Source organism: Oncorhynchus mykiss, chromosome 10 (genome assembly GCF_057628025.1).
Source record: "Oncorhynchus mykiss isolate SJ-2025 chromosome 10, ASM5762802v1, whole genome shotgun sequence".
Taxonomy (NCBI): Eukaryota; Metazoa; Chordata; class Actinopteri; order Salmoniformes; family Salmonidae; genus Oncorhynchus; species Oncorhynchus mykiss.
Genome location: NC_143031.1, coordinates 44,231,823 through 44,257,684, shown reverse-complemented (window position 1 = coordinate 44,257,684; position 25,862 = coordinate 44,231,823). Strand labels below are relative to the sequence as shown.

Genomic DNA, 25,862 nt, shown 5'->3' with positions numbered 1-25,862 from the left:
GGATAATGCACAGACCCATGTCGCAAAGATCTGTACACAATTCCTGGAAGCTGAAAATGTCCCAGTTCTTCTGTTTCTTGCATACTCACCAGGCATGTCACCTCATTGAGCATGTTTTGGATGCTCTGGATCGACATGTTTGACAGCATGTTCCAGTTCCCGCCAATATCCAGCAACTTCTCACAGCTATTGAAGAGGAGTGGGACAACATTCCACAGGCCACAATCAACCGTCTGATCAACTCTATGCGAAGGAGATGTGTCGTGCTGCATGAGGCAAATGGTGGTCATATCAGATATATGACTGGTTTTCTGATATACCATTTCTTTAAGGTATTTGTGACCAACAGATGCATATTTGTATTCCCAGTCATGTGAAATCCATAGATAAGGGCTTAATGAATTTATTTCAATTGACTGATTTCCTTTTATGAACTGTAACTCAGTAAAATCTTTGCAATTGTTGCATGTTGCGTTTATATTTTTTGTTCAGTGTAATTCTCCACTTTACTGCTGCCATGCATGTGATGTCGGTTCCCTGCCCCTCCCCTTCCCCATCCACGACTTCAAAGTCAAGTCTTCAACCCCCCACTTCCCTCAGGAAGGGGTTTAAAAAATATTCTCTCACTCTCTGCCATTTCACTGTTCTCTCTTTCTTCTTTTGTCCCTCCCTCTGTGTTATCCGAATGTGCATGTTGTAGATAATAGGAAACCATTTTAAATGAGCTGAATGAAGAAGGGAAGATTTAAACCTCAGCTCTGTCACTTCCATGAAGCAAAGCCTCATATATTTGAAATAAACTGCCTTGCCTGCCTTGGTTATCTCTGTGTTTTGTATTTACAGAAATTATGCCAAACAGTGAAAGGAAACATGAATCACTGGCTAGTGCTGAGCGATTAACCGAAATGTATTTTATTTTTATTTTTTTAAACAAGTAAATTGACTGATGTCAGTTAAATTATTTGAATTCCATTTCGTTCCGTTTTTTTTCTGTGAGCTCAACGCGCACATCGCACAGTTTCTCTAGAGAGAAATCCGATCCAGCTTGAACTGTGCGATGTAGTAGGGAGTTGTAGTTTTAAAAAGGCCAATATATCTACATAGGTTAGTGCTTAAAACGTGGTAATTAACTACAAATGAACACAATTACGTGTCTACTTGTCCGGTCTGTGTTTCATTAGCCTGCTATGGAAGAGAGTACACTGCGCGATCATGAGGTGATATAGAGAGCAGATGTTGCTTCGCATCTCCACCTGAAAATACATGATATAACACCTTACCCAAACCTGCTGTGCGCAAATTGATTTTGTCACCCCACACCAAACGCGATCATGACACACAGGTTGAAATATCGAAACAAACTCTGAACCAATTATATTAATTTGTGGACAGGTCGAAAATCATTAAACATTTATGGCAATTTAGCTAGCTTGCAGTTGCTCACTAACCAGGTCGCCAGGTGCACGGTGTTTCCTCCGATACATTGGTGCGGCTGGCTTCCGGGTTGGATGCGCGCTGTGTTAAGGTTGGGTTGTGTTTCGGAGGACGCATGGCTTTTGACCTTTGTCTCTCCCGAGCCCGTACGGGAATTTTAGCGATGAGACAAGATTTGGGGAGAAAAGGGGGTAAAATACAAATGTTTAAAAATGCACTTCTGGCTGAAGAATTATCTTGGAATAATAGTGATTATTTCATATTATATACAATGGGGAGAACAAGTATTTGATACACTGCCGATTTTGCAGGTTTTCCTACTTACAAAGCATGTAGAGGTCTGTCATTTTTATCATAGGTACACTTCAACTGTGAGAGACGGAATCTAAAACAAAAATCCAGAAAATCATATTGTATGATTTTTAAGTAATTAATTTGCATTTAATTTGCATTACATAAGTATTTGATACATCAGAAAAGCAGAACTTAATATTTGGTACAGAAACCTTTGTTTGCAATTACAGAGATCATACGTTTCCTGTAGTTCTTGACCAGGTTTGCACACACTGTAGCAGGGATTTTGGCCCCCTCCTCCATACAGACCTTCTCCAGATCCTTTAGGTTTCGGGGCTGTCGCTGGGCAATATGGACTTTCAGCTCCCTCCAAAGATTTTCTATTGGGTTCAGGTCTGGAGACTGGCTAGGCCACTCCAGGACCTTGAGATGCTTCTTACGGAGCCACTCCTTAGTTGCCCTGGCTGTGTGTTTCGGGTCATTGTCATGCTGGAAGACCCAGCCACGACCGATCTTCAATGTTCTTACTGAGGGAAGGAGGTTGTTGGCCAAGATCTTGTGATACATGGCCCCATCCATCCTCCCCTCAATACGATGCAGTCGTCCTGTCCCCTTTGCAGAAAAGCATCCCCAAAGAATGATGTTTCCACCTCCATGCTACACGGTTGGGATGGTGTTGTTGGGGTTGTACTCATCCTTCTTCCTCCAAACATGGCGAGTAGGGGTTTAGACCAAAAAGCTCTATTTTTGTCTCATCGGACCACATGACCTTCTCCCATTCCTCCTCTGGATCATCCAGATGGTCATTGGCAAACTTCAGACGGGCCTGGACATGGGCTGGCTTGAGCCCATGGGCTGGCTTGCAGGATTTTAATCCATGACGGCGTAGTGTGTTACTAATGGTTTTCTTTGAGACTGTGATCCCAGCTCTCTTCAGGTCATTGACCAGGTCCTGCTGTGTAGTTCTGGGCTGATCCCTCACCTTTCTCATGATCATTGATGCCCCATGAGGTGAGATCTTGCATGGAGCCCCAGACCGTCATCTTGAACTTCTTCCATTTTCTAATAATTGAGCCAACAGTTGAGCCAACAGTTGTTGCCTTCTCACCAAGCTGCTTGCCCATTGTCCTGTAGCCCATCCCAGCCTTGTGCAGGTCTACAATTTTATCCCTGATGTCCTTACACAGCCCTCTGGTCTTGGCCATTGTGGAGAGGTAGGAGTCTGTTTGATTGAGTGTGGGGACAGGTGTCTTTTATACAGGTAACGAGTTCAAACAGGTGCAGTTAATACAGGTAATGAGTGGAGAACAGGAGGGATTCTTAAAGAAAAACTAACAGGTCTGTGAGAGCCGGAATTCTTACTGGTTGGTAGGTGATCAAATACTTATTTCATGTAATAAAATGCTAATTAAATACTTTAAAATCATACAATGTGATTTTCTGGATTTTTGTTTTAGATTCCGTCTCTCACAGTTGAAGTGTACATATGATACAAATTACAGACCTCTACATGTTTTGTAAGTAGGAAAACCTGCAAAATCGGCAGTGTATCAAATACTTGTTCTCCCCACTGTATATAGAGAGAGACTTATTTACAATGACGGCCCTTTATGGTTGTGAGGGCTGGAGTCCGCTCACCAACCAATAATTCACAAAATGGGACAAACACCAAATTTGAGACACACAATAATGTATGCAGAGCAGAAGGCCAATACCCGCTAATTATCAAAATCCAGAAAAGAGCTGTTAAATTCTACAACCACCTAAAAGGAAATGTTTCCCAAACATTCCATAACAAAGCCATCACCTACAGAGAAAAGAACCTGGAGAAGAGCCCCCTAAGCAAGCTGGTCCTGGGGCTCTGTTCACAAACACAAACAGACCCCACAGAGCCCCAGTACAGCAACACAATTAGACTCAACCAAAAAAGACATAACTGTAAAAAGACATAATATGACATTTCAAATGTCTTTATTCTTTTGGAACTTTTTGAGTGTAGTGTTTTAAAAAAAAAAAAAATTATTTCACTTTTGTTTATTATCTATAGGTGAAGTCAGAAATGTACATACACCTTAGCCAACTACATTTAAACTCAGTTTTTCACAATTCCTGACATTTAATCCTAGTAAAAATTCCCTGTTTTAGGTCAGTTAGGAACACCACTTTATTTCGAGGATGTGAAATGCCAGAATAAAAGTAGCGAGAATGATTTATTTCAGCTTTTATTTCTTTCATCACATTCCCACTGGGTCAGAAGTTTACATACACTCAATTAGTATTTGGTAGCATTGCCTTTAAATTGTTTAACTTGGGTCAAATGTTTCAGGTAGCCTTCCACAAGCTTCCCACAATAGTTGGGTGAATTTTGGCCCATTCCTCTTGACAGAGCTGGTACAACTGAGTCAGGTTTGTAGGCCTCCTTGCTCGCACACGTTTTTCAGTTCTGCCCACAAATTTTCTATAGGATTGAGGTCAGGGCTTTGTGATGGCCAGTCCAGTACCTTTACTTTTTTGTCCTTAAACCATTTCCCACAACTTTGGAAGTATGCTTGTCCATTTGGAAGACCCATTTGCCACCAAGCTTTAACTTCCTGACTGATGTCTTGAGATGTTGCTTCAATATATCCACATAATTGTCCTCCCTCATGATGCCATCTATTTTGTGAAGTGCACCAGTCCTTCCTGCAGCAAAGCACCCCCACAACATGATGCTGTCACCCCCATGCTTCACGGTTGGGATGGTGTTCTTTGGCTTTGCAAGCCTCCCCCTTTTTCCTGCAAACATAACGGTGGCCAAACAGTTTTTTGTTTCATCAGACCATAGGACATTTCTCCAAAAAGTACGATCTTTGTTCCCATGTGCAGTTGCAAACCATAGTTTGTCTTTTTTTATGTCGGTTTTGGAGCAGTGGCTTCTTCCTTGCTAAGTGGCCTTTCAGGTTATGTTGATATAGGACTCATTTTACTGTGGATATAGATACTTTTGTTCCTGTTTCCCCCAGCATCTTTACAAGGTCCTTTTCTGTTGTTCTGGGATTGATTTGCACTTTTTGCACCAAAGTACGTTCATCTCTAGGAGACAGAACGCGTCTCCTTCCTGAGCGGTATGACGGCTGCGTGGTCCCATGGTGTTTATACTTGCGTACTATTGTTTGCACAGATGAACGTGGTACCTTCAGGTATTTGGAAATGTCTCCCAAGGATGAACCAGACTTGTGGAGGTCTACAATTTTTTTTCTGAAGTCTTGGCTGATTTCTTTTAATTTTCCCATGATGTAAAGCAAAGAGGCACTGAGTTTGAAGGTAGGCCTTGAAATACATCCACAGGTACACCTCCAATTGACTTAAATTATGTCAATTAGCCTATCAGAAGCTTCTAAAGCCATGATGTCATTTTCTGTAATTTTCCAAGCTGTTTAAAGGCACAGTCAACTTAGTGTATGTAAACTTCTGACCCACTGGAATTGTGATACAGTAAATTATATGTGAAATAATCTGTCTGTAAACAATTGTTGGAAAAATTACTTGTGTCATGCACAAAGTAGATGTTCTAACCGACTTGCCAAAACTATAGTTTGTGGAGTGGTTGAAAAACGAGTTTTAATGACTCCAACCTAAGTGTATGTAAACTTCCAACTTCATCTGTATTTTCACCCACATGTCTATCACTGTGCTTTCAACCATTTTAAAAGCACAGCAAAGTTAAAATGCGAATACAATGTCAGATATTTTGTTTATTTATACATCAGACTAATGTGTTATCACTGTGCGACATGTAATAGCAGAACCAAATGGCCTGGATTGTAGTTGAGATTACATTAAAAGTACCATGTTACAAATGATCAATGCCGTTCGATATTCTGCACAGATTATTACAGCAACTGTGAAGATCTCCACAGACCTGTGATGACAAGTATAGTTACAGTACACTAGGAATGTGGCCATGGATGTGTTAGTCATTTGAAGGTTGAATGTTACATTATTTTGTAAGAAAGCTTCAGGCTATTTACTGTATTGCAAAAGTAATATTGAACTGTGTTTGGTTGACAATGCAACCAAATATCAACCTATAAAGGAGATGTACAGTGCCTTGCGAAAGTATTCGGCCCCCTTGAACTTTGCGACCTTTTGCCACATTTCAGGCTTCAAACATAAAGATATAAAACTGTATTTTTTTGTGAAGAATCAACAACAAGTGGGACACAATCATGAAGTGGAACGACATTTAATGAATATTTCAAACTTTTTTAACAAATCAAAAACTGAAAAATTGGGCGTGCAAAATTATTCAGCCCCTTTACTTTCGGTGCAGCAAACTCTCTCCAGACGTTCAGTGAGGATCTCTGAATGATCCAATGTTGACCTAAATTACTAATGATGATAAATACAATCCACCTGTGTGTAATCAAGTCTCCGTATAAATGCACCTGCACTGTGATAGTCTCAGAGGTCCGTTAAAAGCGCAGAGAGCATAATGAAGAACAAGGAACACACCAGGCAGGTCCGAGATACTGTTGTGAAGAAGTTTAAAGCCGGATTTGGATACAAAAAGATTTCCCAAGCTTTAAACATCCCAAGGAGCACTGTGCAAGCGATAATATTGAAATGGAAGGAGTATCAATCCAATCGAGAATCTGTGGAAAGAACTGAAAACTGCTGTTCACAAATGCTCTCCATCCAACCTCACTGAGCTCGAGCTGTTTTGCAAGGAGGAATGGGAAAAAAATTCAGTCTCTCGATGTGCAAAACTGATAGAGACATACCCCAAGCGACTTACAGCTGTAATCGCAGCAAAAGGTGGTGCTACAAAGTATTAACTTAAGGGGGCTGAATAATTTTGCACGCCCAATTTTTCAGTTTTTGATTTGTTAAAAAAGTTTGAAATATCCAATAAATGTCGTTCCACTTCATGATTGTGTCCCACTTGTTGTTGATTCTTCACAAAAAAATACAGTTTTATATCTTTATGTTTGAAGCCTGAAATGTGGCAAAAGGTCGCAAAGTTCAATGGGGCCGAATACTTTCGCAAGGCACTGTATCTACTGTTGGGATAGTTTCACCTGTGCCACTGGCGTAATCCCATTCTTTAACTTTTATATTTGGTTAAATTGGAGATTTGAATCCAACATATAATCTGTTAGCTTGTCCATAAATTAATAGAGGCTATGTTTTCTATTTAAAATATTTACTGTATCTTCTGCTTCAATAGTTCCATCTGTGCCACTGACTTTAATTCCAGCTGATGTCAACAAATTAATCATTGATATGTTGGATTCATGTCTCCATCTCAATCAAACGTCAAAGTTAAATCAAATCAAACTTTAAATGTGGATTAAGTTTGATTTGATTTTATCCTATACTTTAACTTTGATGTTTGGTTGAGATGGAGACTTGAATCCAACATATCAATTCATTTGTAGACACTACAAATCTGTGTAACATCAAAGATCCTGGAGAGAGTTGTACATGAGCAAATGTATGAATATGTTTACAAACAGGGTCTAATGTATGATTTTCAGTTGGGTTTTAGAAAAACATACTCCACTGATTCATGTCTAATTTACTTGACTGACTTCATCAGGAAAGAGATTGATGAGGGAAATATGTGTGGAATGGTACTGCTTGACCTACAGAAGGCCTTTGATACAGTTAACCACTGTCTCCTAATCTCCAAACTTTAGGCACTGGGGTTAATCAGTATGCCTCTAGGCTGGGTAAAGTCATATTTATCAGGAAGGGAGCAAGTAGTAGAGGTTAATGGTTCACTGTCTCAGGCAGAACTAATGAGTTGTGGCGTTCCACATGGGAGCGTGCTTGGGCCTCTGCTGTTTTTATTGTATATTCATGATATGAAAGATGCTTGTTCTTGCCGTCGTTGTCTTTATGGGGATGACTCTACACTTCTGGTGTCTCACAAAAGTAAAACTATGTTGGAGAGCATACTTAGCACAGAGCTTGCTAACATTAGCAAATGGCTTGGAGATAATAAGCTATCTCTGTGTAACAGTATAAGTTTAGACCGTCCCCTCGCCCATACCCGGGCGCGAACCAGGGACCCTCTGCACACATCAACAACAGTCACCCACGAAGCATCGTTACCCATCGCTCCACAAAAGCCACAGCCCTTGCAGAGCAAGGGGAACCACTACTTCAAGGTCTCAGAGCAAGTGACGTCACCGATTGAAACGCTATTTAGCGCGCACCGCTAACTAAGCTAGCCGTTTCACATCCGTTACATCTGCACTTTGGGAAAACTGTTATTATTATTTTTGGATCCAGACCTAAATTGTGTAGGTTGTCTGAAATCAGAATGGAGTTAGGGGGTGAGGTGCTGACTACTAAAACCTCTGTTAGCTACTTGGAATGTATCCTTGATGGAATCTTGGGAGGTGTGAGCATGGCCAATAAGGTGCTAGGGAAGGTTAATGCTAGGATTAAGTTTTTGTCTAGAAAGTCCAAGCTGCTTGATAAGGACTCCATGAAAGTGCTAGCTACTGCCCTCATTCAATGCCATTTTGACTATGCTAGTATTTCCTGGTTTGGGGGCTTATCTAAACTTATGAAGGGGAATCTCCAGATAGCCCAGAATAAGTTGATCAGGGTAGTATTGAAGGTGAGTCCACGTACTCACATAGGCAGGAGCTGCTTTCAGGAACTAAACTGGCTGCCTGTTGAGGCTAGGGTGTCCCAGATTAGACTAGGTTTGGTTTACAGGAGTATTTATGGTCCTGCACCCAGATATTTAAGTGATTACTTTCCTCGTGTTACGAATGCACACAATCACAGCACCAGATCAGGTGTTGCTGATGTGTGCTTATACAGGTTCAGGAGTAATGCTAGTAAAGGTACTTTCTTGTATACTGGAGCCTCAGAATGGAATGAGTTGCCTCTGCCTATAAAAACAATGTCCTCTCTGGGCAGCTTTAAAAATAAATAAAAAATATTTTGATGTCTTCTGTGCCAATATGAATAACCCCTATGATGTAACTGGAATGATGAGATAGATGTTCTTCTTTTGTGTTATTGTTTTATTATTTCACTGCCGTACTGTGTTCCATCTTGTAATAGCCATCTTGTCTCAAGAGGAACACAATGGAAATAAGTCCCAGACTTTATTGTGTGTTATCCTCAATGATTTTATTAATGTGCATGTATGGCTTTTAGGTTTTATGTGTGCTTGTTTTTTAAAATGGTCGAATTAATAAACTAAACAAAACTAAACTGTATTTAAAAACACTAAACTGGAATTAAAGCCAGACTAAGTCAGTGGCACAGATGGAACTATCCAAGCAGAAGATTTAATTTCCTTCAAATGTTGATATTTGGTTGTTTTGACAACCAAACACAATTCAATATCACTAAATGTCATTACTTTTTTAATCAGCCAGAGCTTGAAACCCTAGGCTATTGATTCATCTAGTATTAGTTGAATTCTGGGTTGAATTGAAACAATAGCTGTTGATTGTTGAAGGCCTAAATATAATCATGTCATATGAGTGATAAAGTATGGTCACATATAATTTGCTCTGTTAAACCTACCCTTTGGAATGGCTTTTGATAGCAACAGTGAATATATCTCATTTTTAATTGGAGATCTCTCAACAATCATTCTCACGACAGCACATTGGTGATAGTCAGTGGCAAATATTATAGCTAAGCAGGGCTTGGTTAAAACCCTGGATGGGAGACCAAAGGGTAGGTAGTTCGATCAATTCTCCAGTAGGAGGTGCTGCCGTGGTCATTGCTTTTTGTCTGATATAGTGGATTTAATGTTGAAGATCGGACGTTGTTTTAAAGGTACAAATTCACATATTTTAAGGTTTGTCTATGTTAAAATGTTTTTACCATGATGACATAATCCGTGGTTGAAAATTCACCCTTAAAACAAACAGTTTAAATGTATAACTTTTTTTCAAATCCAATGTATTTTCCACGTAGATTCCACGTCACAATACGTTGACTAATTACGTTGAAACAACGTTGATTCAACCAGTTTGTGCTCAGTGGGATTCTCTAGTGTAAGAACCTCAGGGGTGATCTGCAGGTGTTCTGTAACTTCTCTCTAATGCTCCCTTCATTAGTATGCTGCTCCACTCTCATTCCTCCTGCTATCTGCTGGCGGTGAGCAGCCCCACCATCTAACCTGGACAAATAACAATGCTATTATATTACATTTTTAGCTGACGTCAATGAGACCGCTACCATACTTGACCTTAAAGAGATCGTCTTCGTGGTAAGTCTCAGTATTAGAATGTTTGCACTGAATCGATTTTCCGGTCTGGGGGCCATTATGAAAACTGCAAACATAAGAGTATATCAACGATCAGTTACTGTGTTGTATGATTTACATGATCTGTGTAGCATTGCTGGGGATAGCTGTCATGAGGTAAATGAAGACAGAGGGGAGGTGTGCTAAATATTGACTTGGATGGACTGAAGAGGCAGAGAGAGGATACAGTGTCAATACAGTATTGACTGCTTTTGGTGCCCAAACCTAAACCCTCTATCACACATCTGTTAATGTAGGTGGTTTGGTATGGTTTTGCAGTGTTCCATAGACTCATACAAAACAACAATGACAAATAAATATATTGGGTTTGAATTACCTTTGTGCTATTTCTACAGCTCTTTGCATCAATGCTAACTGAAATCTGTGGGTATGCCAGCAAGTCTATGTGACAACAATAAAACTGCTTTTGCACAGTTATCCTAAAAATGTCAGATAGTAATTGAGTTGAAGGAATGAGGTACCCCAGTCTAGACACAGTTTAACATGAAGGGAAATTGAATCAATTTGTACGAGCATATTCTGCTCAAGAAAAATCAGAAATGGCACCACAACATTCATGGTTTGTGTGGTGTGCTCATGTTGTTTCAAACTCTATTTGTTGTTTCTGGCCTGTCACCGTGGCAAATTCTGAGTGGAGGCAGAGAGAGACGATGGCTGGCTGGACTACTGATTAAACCTCTACCAGACACACAGCTGATGTCCAGTTCCGCGCCTGCTCTGAGTCTCTTAACCTAATATTCATGCAGTCGTCTTCTTCTTGGCATCTTCTTGGAATGTTATACAATTCTTTCCTCTTTGCTCTGAATGTCTGAATGTTTTTGAGATGCAACAATTTCATCTTTGGCCCCTCGACAGTGTGCCACATTTGCCAAAGTGTCTGACGATAGGGAATAGTGATCTGAATAACAGTGAGCATCCCTATCCACAGTCACTGGCAGTCAAATGGTCAGGTAGGGACAAGATCTCGGCGTGACATCTTAATCCCCTGTGCCCCTTTCCATTGATTTGCACCCTTAACAAGGAAATCTATCTGCTTGAGGATGCTTTCCTTGTTAAGGGTGCAAAAAAAAACAACCTGACCATTTGACTGCCAGTGACGCTCACTGTTATTCAGATCACTATTCCCTATTGTCCTGTCTCCTTTTTTTTAACCTTTATTTAACTAGGCAAGTCAGTTAAGAACAAATTCTTATTTTCAATGACGGCCTAGGAACAGTGGGTTAACTGCCTGTTCAGGGGCAGAACGACAGACCTTGTCAGCTCAGGGATTTGAACTTGCAACCTTCCGGTTACTAGCCCAGCGCTCTAACCACTAGGCTACCCTGCCGCCCCGGGAGTCAGTCGTGGCATGTGCCATGTCCACAGAATGTTTTCACCTGTCAATCATTAGTGAACTCTAGCTAGTCTCACTCTACGTGGGCTATGTTGCATGGTAAGTAAAGAATAGAAGGGAAGGAAAAACACTATAATCCAAGTAGTTGGAAGTACCAGGGAGTGCACAGGAAGGCTGATGAAAACATCAGTGCTCTGTGAATACAGGGCTGGATCCTTTCCGTTCACCTGCCTTTGAGTGATCTCCTCTTTAGTGTGTAAACCGCCTTGGCCATATGCCCACTTACCCAGAGAGGCTGTTTCTGTTGTTATTGGTGGTACAATAGCTGTCGGTGGTCTCATTGTTTGGAAACATAGCAGCCCTGTAGTGCTGCTGATAGGGTTAGGGATAGGGTTAAGGTTAGGATTAGGGTGATCATCGAAAGAGGTGGGCGACTGGTTAGGAGGGAGTGCACGTGGAAAGGTGGGGAATGGGGGAGGCTGGCACTAGGAGGTGAAAGGCTGTGGACCACTGTACGGCTTGGAAAGACAGGAGCTGCTAATGTTAGTGTACTGTACTGTTTGTGGAGAGAGAGAGAGAGAGAGAGAGAGAGAGAGAGAGAGAGAGAGAGAGAGGCTAAGGAAGCAGAGGCGTCATTGGTCATCCACGCGTGATACAGGCTCTTATATAAAACACGCCTCAGCCAGGACTTTTCAGGGATGAGAAAGAAAAAACACTTTCTCTTCCTGTGAACATTACTCATTACGCTGTTATTGTTACCACTGACTCTGGGCCACGGTTTAACACATTTGTTAAGCACCATAGACCGAGGCATTAAAAGGAACAAGGGTTAGTGTTTTCAAAAAGTGTATTTCAAAGAGAACACCGTGCTCGGTATATTACAGAGTTAACATTGACAATACAGCACAATGGGTAGTCAGTCACAGAGAAGGGGTGAACCAGGAGCTGTTGGATAGGATATTCAGAGAATAAAGTGCTAGTTGACAGCATCAGCTATTGTAACAGCAGCTGCAATGGCTTTTATACCACCAATAACACCATAAACAGGGTTACAGTAAGTGCAAATAGGAGATTACTCAGGTGGGTAAACAATGGTGGTGCTCATCTGTAAAAATCGATAATTCGGCTTCTGGAGAGCTACTTACGTGGTCTGCTGGTTTTAATTGTCGTCCAGGCTTTAATTGATTAACCAGATATGTGGGTTGTAATGAACTCTATCACTGTAACTCCCCCATCACATTCTGATTGACCACTGGAACACCTAGCCTTAGGGAAAGACAAGGACTACTCTGTGGCTCCAGGACCAGGGATGCATTGCAGACCCTTCACTGATCTGCAGCTACTAAATCAAAATCAAATCAAATTGTATTGGTCATATACATGTGGTTAGTAGCTGTTATTGCGAGTGTAGTGAAATACTTATGCTTCTAGATCTGATCGTGCAGCAGTATCTAACAGGTAATATCAACAATTCCACAACATAACCTAATACACACAATATAGTAAAGGAATGGGAAAATAATATATAATATAAATATATAGAAGAGCAGTGACAGAGCGGCTAAGATGCAATAGATAGTATAAGAATAGATAGTGTAGGATACAGTATATACATATGAGATGAGTAATGCGAGCTATGTAAACATTCTTAAAGTGACTAGTGTTCCATTTATTAAGTGGCCAATGATATCAAGTCTGTAAGTAGGCAGTAGCCTCTCTGTGCTAGTGATGGCTATTTAACAGTCTGATGGCCTTGAGAGATAAGTTGTTTTTCAATCTCTCGGTCCCAGCTTTGATGCATCTGTACTGACCTTGCCTTCTGGATGGAAGTGGGGTGAACAGGCAGTGGCTAGGGTGGTTATTGTCCTTGATTATCTTTTTGGCCTTCCTGTGACATCGGGTGGTGTAGGTGTCCTGGAGGGCAGGTAGTTTGCCCCCGGTGATGTGTTGTGCAGACCGTTCCACCCTCTGGAGAGCCCTGCGGTTGTGGGCGGTGCAGTTGCTGTACCAGGCGGTGATACAGCCTGACAGGATGCTCTCAATTGTGCACCTGTAAAAGTTAGTGAGGGTTTTCGATGACAAGCCACATTTTTTCAGCCTCCTGAGGTTGAAGAGGTGCTGCTGCGCCTTCTTCACCACACTATCTGTGTGGGTGGACCATTTCAGTTTTTCAGTAATTTGTACACAGAGGAACTTAAAACATTCCATCTTCTCCACTGCTGTCCCATCGATGTAGATAAGGGGGGGGGGGGGGGGTACACGATCAACTCTTTTGTTTTGCTGACATTGAGTGATAGGTTATTTTCCTGACAGCACACTCTGAGAGCCCTCACCTCCTCCCTGTAGGCCTTCTCGTCAATTGATGGTAATCAAGCCTACCACTGTTGTGTCATCTGCAAACTTGATGATTGAGTTGGAGGCGTGCATGGCCACACAGTCGTGGGTGAACAGGGAGTACAGAAGAGGCGGAAGTACAGGACCAAATTTCACAGGGCGGGGTTGAGACCCAGGGTCTCAAGCTTAATGATGAGTTTGGAGGGTACTATGGTGTTGAATGCTGAGCTGTAGTCAATGAACAGCATTCTTACATTCCTCTTGTCCAGATGGGATAGGGCAGTGTGATGGCGATTGCATCATCTGTGGATCTATTGGGGCAGTAAGCAAATTGGAGTGGGTCTAGGGTGGCAGGTAAGGTAGAGGTGATATGATCCTTGACTAGTCTCTCAAAGCACTTCATGATGACAGAAGTGACTGCTACGGGGCGATAGTCATTTAGTTCAGTTATCTTTGCTTTCTTGGAAATAGGAACAATTGTGGTCATCTTGAAGCATGTGGGGACAGCAGACTGGGATAGGGATTGATTGAATATGTCCGTAAACACACCAGCCAGCTGGTCTGCGCATGTTCTGAGGACACGGCTAGGGATGCCGTCTGGGCTGGCAGCCTTGCGAGGGTTAACACGTTTAAATGTTTTACTCACATTGGCCACAGAGAAGGAGAGCCCACAGTCATTGGTAGCGGGCCGTGTCGGTGGCATTGTATTGTCGGGCAAAGAAGATGTTTAGTTTGTCTGGAATTAAGACGTCGATTTTTGCGACGGGATGTTTTTCTGTTCGTAATCCATGTAATACTAATGATCAATATTGTGTTTGCTCTAGTGTTGTCTGTAAGTCACTACACTTCTTCCCTTGTGTCTTTCAGAGGTGTCTGTTGAGACGTTAGACGTGAAGTGGATTGATCTCTGGAGCCAGCTGACTCGAATGTCCAGACGCCGGCATGTTACACACCCACATTCTGAGCCTTGCCCAACTCTCCTCTACCTCCTCCAGCCTCTCCACCTCCCTCTTCCTCCTCTTCCTCCTGGGGCTTACCCACCTCTCCCAGGCTGGCTCAGACCATGCAGCACTCAGCAGCCCGCCCAGCAACTGCTCTGATGGAGATCCCTGCTCTGAGGGCGTGGTCCTGCCCATGTGGAACCCTCAGAACCCGTCAGTGGGCGACAAGGTGGCACGGGCCATCGTCTACTTCGTGGCCCTCATCTACATGTTCCTGGGCATGTCCATCATTGCTGACCGCTTCATGTCTTCTATTGAGGTCATCACCTCTCAGGAGAAAGAGATCACCATCAAGAAGCCCAACGGAGAGACCACCACAGCCACTGTACGCATCTGGAATGAGACCGTATCCAACCTGACCTTGATGGCCCTAGGCTCGTCTGCCCCAGAGATCCTGCTGTCTGTCATCGAGGTGTGTGGCCACTCGTTTGAGGCAGGCTCCCTGGGCCCCAGCACCATCGTGGGCAGCGCAGCATTCAACATGTTTGTCATCATTGCCCTCTGTGTGCACGTGGTGCCAGAGAACGAGACACGCAGGATCAAGCACCTGAGGGTGTTCTTCGTCACGGCAACCTGGAGCATCTTCGCCTACATCTGGCTCTACCTGATCCTGGCTGTCATCTCCCCGGGGGAGGTGGAGGTGTGGGAGGCCGTACTTACCTTCATGTTCTTCCCCATCTGTGTGGTGCAGGCCTGGGTCGCGGACCGACGCCTGCTCTTCTACAAGTACATCCACAAGCGTTACCGTGTCGACAAGGCCCGCGGCATCATCATCGAGACAGAGGGGGACAGCATGTTCACCAAGATGGATGTGGAGATGGACGGCCAGGGGGGCAACTCCCACCCCCACCCCAAGGATGTGCTGGACCACATGCTGGAGGGGGTGGAGGAGGGTGGAGGGCTGAACTCAGAAGAGGATGAGGCTCGGAGGGACATGGCCCGCACCCTGAAGGAGCTGAAACAGAGGCACCCAGAGAAAGACACAGAGCAGCTGATTGAGATGGCCAACTACCAGGTTCTGGTCCAGCAGCAGAAGAGCAGGGCCTTCTACCGCATCCAGGCCACACGCATGATGATCGGTGCTGGGAACATCCTGAAGAAGCATGCTGCCGACCAGGCCAGGAAGGTGGTGAGCTGCCATGAGGCCAGCGGACAGGAGGAGGACCCCCACACCATCTACCTGCAGTTTGAACCCTCCCACTACCAGTGCTTCGAGAACTGTAGCTCGCTCAAGCTGTCTGTTGGGCGCCATGGGGGCGAAAGCGGCTGCACAGTCAAGGTCAGTGGGGACAAGCTACTCATATTTGTCTTTGTGATTTATTTTACTGTATAATGGAAAGATTATTATGTTGAAAATCACTCAAGCTAAATGTAATAATGGGAAAGGTTTTTAGATGAGATAAGGGTCGAGCCAGGGGGCCATTTTCTCCAGTAATTACTCCTGTCTAGTGAATTAATTTAATCGTCATTGAGTTGGTTTTGTTCCTGGGTCACCTCAGGTGGACTACCGGACAGAGGACGGAACGGCCAATGCCGGCTCAGACTATGAATTTGCTGAGGGCACGCTGGTCTTCAAACCTGGTGAGACACTGAAGGAGCTGACCGTGGGGGTTATTGATGACGACATCTTTGAAGAGGACGAGCACTTCTACGTGCACCTCAGCAACCCTCGCATTGTCCACCGTGCCGAGGTGGCCATCCTGGAGCCCAGCACCATCACCACCACCAGCAGTATGAGGAACCTCTCCCCCCACGTATCCCCCAAGGCCGCCCTGGGCAACGCCCACACTGCCACGGTAACCATCTATGACGACGACCACGCAGGCATCTTCACGTTTGAAGTAGAGTCAATGAGGGTGAGCGAGAGCGTGGGCACCATGCAGGTAAAGGTGCACCGGATGTCCGGGGCCAGGGGTAAAGTGGCCATCCCCTACCACACCCTGGAGGGCACCGCCAAGGCTGGGGAGGACTACGAGGAGGTGGCCGGGAAACTGGAGTTCCAGAACGACGAGACCATGTGAGTAACACCACTTCCTGTCGTGTTCGCTGCTCTGCTGCTGATGGCTCGTGTGTTGCGTTACAGTATGATATTAGATGGCCCATTTGTATGGTATAGAACATGGGGTATTCCACTCTTACCCAAGAGGACCAGAGCCTGCTGGTTTTCTGTTCTACCTGATCATTAATTGCACCCACCTGGTGTACCAGGTCTAAATCAGTCCCTGATTGGAGGGGAACAATGAAAAAATTAGTGAAACTGGCTTCTGGGTCCAGAGTTGAGTTTTGAGGGGTATAGCATTTTTTGGAGAATTGGAGAGGAAGAAGAGAGAGCCGTAGAGAGGGGACAAACAGCAGGAGATCTGTCAGTGGGGCTGCGGTGTGGGGGACAGAGAGAGAGAGGAATGGGTAGTGATGAAAGGGAAGAAAACATGTAGCTATATTAGAACACTGCCGTTTCTATGGGAGTTCATTCATTGTAATGGATAGGCAATGTGTGGCATTTGGGATTTCGCCATTTTCATAGAGAAGGCAATATAGTGAAATGAAAGAGAGGCCATAAAAATAAACTAAATGAATATTGCTGAAAAAGGTGTCGTCAAATATGTAAATGATGTAAAATAAAGAATAGTGGACTGATTGAAGGAAGGGCAGTGGCTTTAGAAAATGAAAAGGGTTTGTGTGATGGTGATGATTTGAGTGATCATTTAGACTAGAGAAAAATTAGATAGATTTCGAGGTAGAGAGGCAGGTAAGAGGGCGGAAGGAGAGTTAGAGAGAGGATGAGAGTGCAAAGCAGTGTGTTTTAGCATTCATCTCTCACTGTAGGCAGGGTTGGCTGACTGATGAGGAAGAGAGCTCAGAGAGTGGTGTGTGGGCGGGTGCTTCATGGAATGTGTGACGAGAAAAGCGATGGTAATCATGGCTGGAAAAAAGTGGAGTGCGTATACGTGTGTTAGATGGGTGGGTGGAAGGACAGGTGCATGTGTTGTCTATTCTTCTGAGGTGTGTGTGTGTGTGTGTGTGTGTGTGTGTGTGTGTGTGTGTGTGTGTGTGTGTGTGTGTGTGTGTGTGTGTGTGTGTGTGTGTGTGTGTGTGTGGGTTGGTTGGTCGAGTAGCTGAGTGGGCAGGAGTATACGTTTCTGCAGATTTTGTGTAGTACAGTAAGTGAGAATTGACATTATTGTGTGTATGTGTTTGTGTGTGCTAGCACAGCTATCTGTCAGTGTTTTCTGCTGACCAGACAGATGAACCCTCTCTTCTAAACAGCGTAACAGACTCGCTAACTGTCTCTCCCTGGACAGTCACAACTCAAGTGGCCTGGCACCAGCCAGCACGAGTCCAGGGGGCTTTGTGTGTGTGTGTGTGTGTGTGAGTGTGAGTGTGAGTGTGTGTGTGTGTGTGTGTGTGTGTGTGTGTGTGTGTGTGTGTGTGTGTGTGTGTGTGTGTGTGTGTGTGTGTGTGTGTGTGTGTGTGTGAGTGAGTGAGGGGAGTGAGGGGAGTGAGTGAGTGAGTGAGTGAGCGAGAGAGAGAGAGAGAGGAAGAGGGAGAGAGAGGACGCCAACTTTAACAGGCAAACTAAGAGGAGCCAGGATGAATGAGTTTAAAATTGAAGCACGAAGTATAATGTGTGTTTGCCCTGCAGTTCTGAGCTCCAATCGATGCACCAGGATTTATACAGACAAACCTCCGATCCTAGAAAACAAATACAGAGAGATGTCACATTCCCTAGTTTTGTGGATGAGTGTGTCTGCTCTTCTCCTATTGGAGGTTGGAGAGGGAAAACAAGCATAAAACAATCCCATGAAAAAGGAAAGGAAACGGGGAAAGGGGACAGTTATATAAGCAGAGATCTAACGGCTGGGAGAGAGAGAGATTCTACATGGGGGATCAATACAGCCATATTCCTCACTACTCTGGCTCTACGGCTACACTAACTACTGGATCGATAACCACCTGAGCATTCTGATACACGCACGCACGCACACACATACACACGCACACACACTCTCCACAGTGGCAGGGTCAGGGGTTAGTAGTGCTTTGAATGCAAATGAGTCTGTTTGAAATTCACCAGAGTGAACCAGAAGCTCTGAACTTATGGGCACACTGAAGATATTGAAAGAACACACCGGTTTTGTTCTATTTAAGTAATACAGATCTTTAGGAGAGGTGAAAAGCATAGAGTTTTCACAGTAGATGTCAAAGGTTTCTTTCTCTCTTCTCATCTCTCTCTGTTCCTCTGTTCCCTGTCCTTATTTCTTATTCTGTACTGCCTCATATCTCCCCATGCCTCTTGTCTGGCAGTCATTTGGAATAGCAATTACACTCTGTTACCTAGCTACATAAATGAGTTAGGACACTCACAGTATGGGGAAAAACCACAGATACTGCAGCTATAGTGTTTAATACATTCAAATCCTAATCCACATAATCATATTCCCTCATTATAGCTGGTCTTTTTGATGTGTTAACCAAATCCTCTACCCTGGATTCAGCCAAAAGACTGATACTGTATACACTCTCACGCATGAATATACCTATTCAGTACCGCAAGTACACACACTCGTTCGTACACACCGCATTGTGTTAATTGGACGGATGATATTATCTCACCAGAGGGAGGGGACATCTGAAAAGAAACAGGTAATATTCTGCCACCTCCAATAAAGACACTTGTATTACTTTTCTTAATGAAGGGAATTACAGATTGACTGGGGAATCCCCCCCCCCCCCCCATGATAGTGACAGCTTTGATTAGTATTTGCAGTCTGTTTGATTTTGTTTTCATCCGTTTGCTCACTCTCACAGCCTAGATCAAACGGCGGCTCAGATCACACGCTGTCTTTTGCCAAAGCACTGAAACCTAATCGCCTCTAATCCCTACGCCATCAGGTGCAGCTGCAGTGATGAGCAACTCGATACCTCTGCCAACACCAAACGTGTCATTACATTGGCGATGTATCGGATGTCACAAATCAGGAAGAGGTGTCAGACCATTTTGATTGATTCATCTGTTTTATTTTCCTTGTATTTACATTGTGAACGTTTTGGGCTTATGGCGAGATGTTAAAGGGTGTGTCCAATGTCACAGCCTCCTGTGCAAGTGGAGCAGGAAGCAACTGCATAACAATAAATATACAGTATCTGAGTTACCATGGACTAGCTGTCAAAAAACTTGGTCATGTTCACAAGTCTCCGTCTCCCTGCACCCCTGTGTCTCTGTGGTTAATGAGGACTGGACCTGGCTAGACTTAGCAGGCAGTGTTGGGTGACCCGCGCCCCCCACTTCCTCACCCACTACCTCCCCCCCAGCCCTCCAGGGTCCTCTATGACACACAGTAGCAGCTGCTCCATGCCTCACTCAATCACTTCAGCCTTCAGCGCCGTGTGGAGAAATCTGATGTGGGTCTGTAGACTGTATCTCTGCCTGTCTTTGTCCTGCTCTTTTTTTTTTCTCGCGCATTTATTTGAGGAGAAAATGTTGGCATGCTCTGCTCAGTCATTACACAGAGGGTGTGCGTGACGTCTCACTGACTTTTCGGTAAAAGCCTCTTCTCCCCCCCCCCCTCTCGCTCGCCAAACCACTGCCTGTGTGTGTCCAAGCTTGTGTTCTTTGTGTGTGGACACAAATAGACAGCCGCCCACATATCGTTAGGGAGATGGAGGAAGAGAGAGAAACAGACTTAATGTGAGAGTACAGGGGAGTGTGGACGGCTGATGCAAACACATGGGCTCCCACTGAGACCTACAATAGAGTACAGCACAGCAGACACACATTTACATATTCAGACCCATTTACTGTGTGTCTGGCTCTGACTGGGTGCTTCCATGCCTTTTGTACGCCAGTGAACGTAATGTGAGACAACACGGCCAGGTATCTGGTATCTGTTACCACACACACCAGTGGAAATATTGCCAGTGCAGCAGTAAGGTGGTGGCAGTGTTCCACACTGCGACTATGTTTTGCTGCATAAAACGGAACTTCCCCCGTCTACAGCACATTTCAAACCCCTGTTATTTCTTTCTGGTTTATTTACGTTCCCCCCTGTGGCCATTAAAACTGCGTACACAAACATGTGGCGTGGATATCAAGCACAACGTTGGATGCTCTGTCGCAGTTCATGGGAGCTTGTAAGTAGGGACTAGGGACTTCATCTCCGTCACAGATTTGTGCTGCCAAAGCTACCGTTACCATGCTACTGTGCCATGGTGATTGCTGCTAATGTACCATGGCTATGCTGCTACCACAATACTATCAGCAGTATCTGCTGTCTGCTGTTAGGACTCATGAACACAACTGCATTTACAGAACTATGTACTGTAGGTCTTTCAACTGTGGTCAAAGAGAGGTCTGTGTGTTGTTGCCACTAAATCAGTTTGGCATTGAGCTGCAATGTTACAGGGGAAATCACACAGATAATCTTCACTGAGCTTACTCTATCTCAACATCACTTTCTCTGAGCTTACTCTAACTCAACATCACTTTCACTGAGCTTACTTTAACTAAACATCACTTTCACTGAGCTTATTTTAACTAAACATCACTTTCACTGAGCTTACTTTAACTCAACATCACTTTCACTGAGCTTATTTTAACTAAACATCACTTTTACTGAGCTTACTTTAACTCAACATCACTTTCACTGAGCTTATTTTAACTAAACATCACTTTCACTGAGCTTACTTTAACTCAACATCACTTTCACTGAGCTTACTTTAACTCAACATCACTTTCACTGAGCTTATTTTAACTAAACATCACTTTCACTGAGCTTACTTTAACTCAACATCACTTTCACTGAGCTTATTTTAACTAAACATCACTTTCTCTGAGCTTACTCTAACGAAACATCACTTTCACTGAGCTTACTCTAACTAAACATCACTTTCTCTGAGCTTACTCTAACGAAACATCACTTTCACTGAGCTTACTCTAACTAAACATCACTTTCTCTGAGCTTACTCTAACGAAACATCACTTTCACTGAGCTTACTTTAACTCAACAGATTACATGTCTTTCTACCTGTCTCTCTCTCTATATACTGTATACTTCTGTCTTTATCACCCCCTCAGATTCACTGAGTAGAGCATTTATAGTTTAGCATCAGATGTATATGATTAGAGAAGTATTTCACTGTGGGAAGAGAGAAGACAGGCTGATGATATATGGAGAGATAGCGCCCTGCGTGCTGGATTAGCCATTAACACTATCACCTTTTGTTTAGCCTTTCTACCTCTTTCTCTCCCTCGCTCGCTACTCGTCTCTCGCTCAGTCTCCCCCAGCCACTCACCCCCACAGTATAAGTTAAACAATTAGGGACTACAAAGGTGTATGATTCCTATGCCAGGGAAGAGAACTGTGAACATTTGGAAAAATTATATCATAGCTCAGATCTCTCTTTCTTCTCTCTCTCTGTCTCTCTCTGTATCTCTGTCTCTGTCTCTGTCTCTCTCTCTCTCTCTCTCTCTCTCTCTCTGTCTCTCTCTCTCTCTCTCTGTCTCTTTCTCTCTCTCTGTCTCTTTCTCTCTCTCTCTCTCTCTCTCGCTCTCTTTCTCTCTGTCTCTCTGTCTCTCTCTCTCTCTCTGTCTCTCTCTCTGTCTCTTTCTCTCTCTCTCTCTCTCTCTCTCTCTCCGTCTCTCTCTCTCTCTCTCTCTCTCTCTCTCTGTCTCTCTCTCTCTCTCTCTCTCTCTCTCAGTAATTATGATGAGGAGGCTCTGCTTCAGAGTTGTTCCCCAAAGCCCTCTTCTCATCTCTTTCGTGAGATGCATTCTCTCTGCCTCAGCAGCTCCTTCTTGCTTGCTTTATCCTTCTGGCTTACTCTATGAAAAATAAAGAAGTATCGATAAAACAGGGCTTATGATGTATGACTTTAACATTTTAGAGTGGTTTAGGTATATATAAATAGTAATTTATTGGAAGAAAAGCAATTGTATTTACTCCATTCGTATCAGACAAACCAGACAGACAATGTGGGAGAGAATATAGAGGAAAGATGTTTCCAGAGAAAGAAGAGACCGCAGAGAGATGTCATTCATCTTGGCTGTCACATGTGCGCCCTCTCCGGCCTCTAGGTCACCAGGCTGCTCGTTATGGCACATGCCTACCACCATCGTTACGTGCGCCTGCTCGTCATCAGACTCACCTGGACTCCCATCACCTCCTTGATTACCTGTCCTATGTATGTCACTCCCTTTGGTTTCTTCCTCAGGCGTTATTGTATCTGTTTTAGTTTCCTGTCTGTGCGTTTTTATTGTTTTGTTAATTTGTTTATTAAATGTTTCACTCCCTGAACATCCTTCCTGACTTTCAGCGCACACGTTACAGAATGACGCCTCACCAAAGGGACACACCAGGGAGTGTTTTTATTTGTATTTTTTTGTGTTGGAGGTGATGTCGGGTCCGGGTGTCCGAACCGGAGCTACTTGGGAGGCCTCTTGCTGAGCTTACTTTAACTAAACATCACTTTCACTGAGCTTACTCTAACTCAACATCACTTTCACTGAGCTTATTTTAACTAAACATCACTTTTACTGAGCTTACTCTAACTCAACATCACTTTTACTGAGCTTACTCTAACTAAACATCACTTTCACTGAGCTTACTCTAACTAAACATCACTTTCACTGAGCTTACTCTAACTAAACATCACTTTCACTGAGCTTACTCTAACTAAACATCACTTTCACTGAGCTTACTCTAACTAAACATCACTTTCACTGAGCTTACTCTAACTAAACATCACTTTCACTGAGCTTACTCTAACTCAACATCACTTTCACTGAGCTTACTCTAACTAAACATCACTTTTACTGAGCTTACTCTAACTCAACATCACTTTTACTGAGCTTACTCTAACTAAACATCACTTTCACTGAGCTTACTTTAACTAAACATCACTTTCACTGAGCTTACTCTAACTCAACATCACTTTCACTGAGCTTATTTTAACTAAACATCACTTTTACTGAGCTTACTCTAACTAAACATCACTTTCACTGAGCTTACTCTAACTCAACATCACTTTCACTGAGCTTACTCTAACTAAACATCACTTTCACTGAGCTTACTCTAACTCAACATCACTTTCACTGAGCTTACTCTAACTCAACATCACTTTCACTGAGCTTACTCTAACTAAACATCACTTTCACTGAGCTTACTCTAACTCAACATCACTTTCACTGAGCTTACTCTAACTAAACATCACTTTCACTGAGCTTACTCTAACGAAACATCACTTTCACTGAGCTTATTTTAACTAAACATCACTTTTACTGAGCTTACTCTAACTAAACATCACTTTTACTGAGCTTACTCTAACTAAACATCACTTTTACTGAGCTTACTTTAACTAAACATCACTTTTACTGAGCTTACTCTAACTAAACATCACTTTTACTGAGCTTACTTTAACTAAACATCACTTTCACTGAGCTTACTTTAACTAAACATCACTTTCACTGAGCTTATTTTAACTAAACATCACTTTCACTGAGCTTACTCTAACGAAACATCACTTTCACTGAGCTTACTCTAACTAAACATCACTTTTACTGAGCTTACTCTAACTAAACATCACTTTCACTGAGCTTACTCTAACGAAACATCACTTTCTCTGAGCTTACTCTAACTAAACATCACTTTCACTGAGCTTACTCTAACTAAACATCACTTTCTCTGAGCTTACTCTAACTAAACATCACTTTCTCTGAGCTTACTCTAACTAAACATCACTTTCTCTGAGCTTACTCTAACTAAACATCACTTTCTCTGAGCTTACTCTAACTAAACATCACTTTCTCTGAGCTTACTCTAACTAAACATCACTTTCTCTGAGCTTACTCTAACTAAACATCACTTTCACTGAGCTTACTCTAACTAAACATCACTTTCTCTGAGCTTACTCTAACTAAACATCACTTTCTCTGAGCTTACTCTAACTAAACATCACTTTCACTGAGCTTACTCTAACTAAACATCACTTTCACTGAGCTTACTCTAACTAATTATCACTTTCTCTGAGCTTACTCTAACTAAACATCACTTTCACTGAGCTTACTCTAACGAAACAGATCCCGGATCCCCGGGATCATCCCTTTGGTTGGCGTCCGGCAGCTGGAGCTGAACGCGCTGGGGAGGGAGTACCGTCACGAATGCTCTCTCTCCGGCGCTCTAGGTCGCCATATTCCCGCGTCTCAGCCAGACTGACAGGTTTCCCGCACCTCAGCAGAGGTGACCGGTCTGCTCCTGATCCCCGGAATCGTCATTTTGGTTGGCGAGGGTGTACTGTCACATGTGCTACCTCTCCGGCCTCTAGGTCACCAGACTGCTCGTTATGGCGCACACCTATCACCATCAATACGCGCACCTTCGCGTCATCAGATTCTCCTGGACTCCATCACCTCCTTGATTACCTGCCCTATATACGGTTGAAGTCGGAAGTTTACATACACTTAGGTTGGAGTCATTAAAACTTGTTTTTCAACCACTCCACAAATTTCTTGTTAACAAACTATAGTTTTGGCAAGTCAGTTAGGACATCTACTTTGTGCATGACACAAGTCATTTTTCCAACAATTGTTTACAAACAGATTATTTCACTTATAATTCACTGTATTACAATTCCAGTGGGTCAGAAGTTTACATACACTAAGTTGACTGTGCCTTTAAACAGCTTGGAAAATTCCAGAAAAGTATGTCATGGCTTTAGAAACTTCTGATAGGCTAATTGACATAATTTGAGTCAATTGGAGTTGTACCCGTGGATGTATTTCAAGGCCTACCTTCAAACTCAATGCGTCTTTGCTTGACATCATGGGAAAATCAAAAGAAATCAGCCAAGACCTCAGAAAAAATATTGTAGACCTCCACAAGTCAGGTTCATCCTTGGGTGCAATTTCCAAATGCCTGAAGGTACCACGTTCATCTGTACAAACAATAATGCGCAAGTATAAACACCATGAGACCATGCAGCCGTCATACCACTCAGGAAGGAGACGCGTTCTGTCTCGTAGATATGAACGTGCTATGGTGCAAAAAGTGCAAATCAATCCCAGAACAACAGCAAAGGACCTTGTGAAGATGCTGGAGGAAACCGGTACAAAAGTGTCTATGTCCACAGTAAAACAAGTCCTATATCGACATAACCTGAAAGGCTGCTCAACAAGGAAGAA

At 43.3% G+C, this 25,862-nt stretch overlaps 1 protein-coding gene across 3 annotated transcripts in view; it reads left to right on the top strand.

The window, feature by feature from the left end:
* The window catches only part of LOC110533974 (sodium/calcium exchanger 1), a 53,212-nt gene that overhangs the window by 11,418 nt on the left and 15,932 nt on the right, over positions 1 to 25,862 (top strand). For all 3 annotated transcript variants that reach the window (XM_036990386.2, XM_036990385.2, XM_036990384.2), the window contains 2 exons: positions 14,553 to 15,965; positions 16,186 to 16,703. In XM_036990386.2, the coding sequence (XP_036846281.1) occupies positions 14,628 to 15,965; positions 16,186 to 16,703 (1,856 nt within the window). In that variant the 5' untranslated portion in view covers positions 14,553 to 14,627. The remainder of the gene's footprint in view (positions 1 to 14,552; positions 15,966 to 16,185; positions 16,704 to 25,862) is intronic.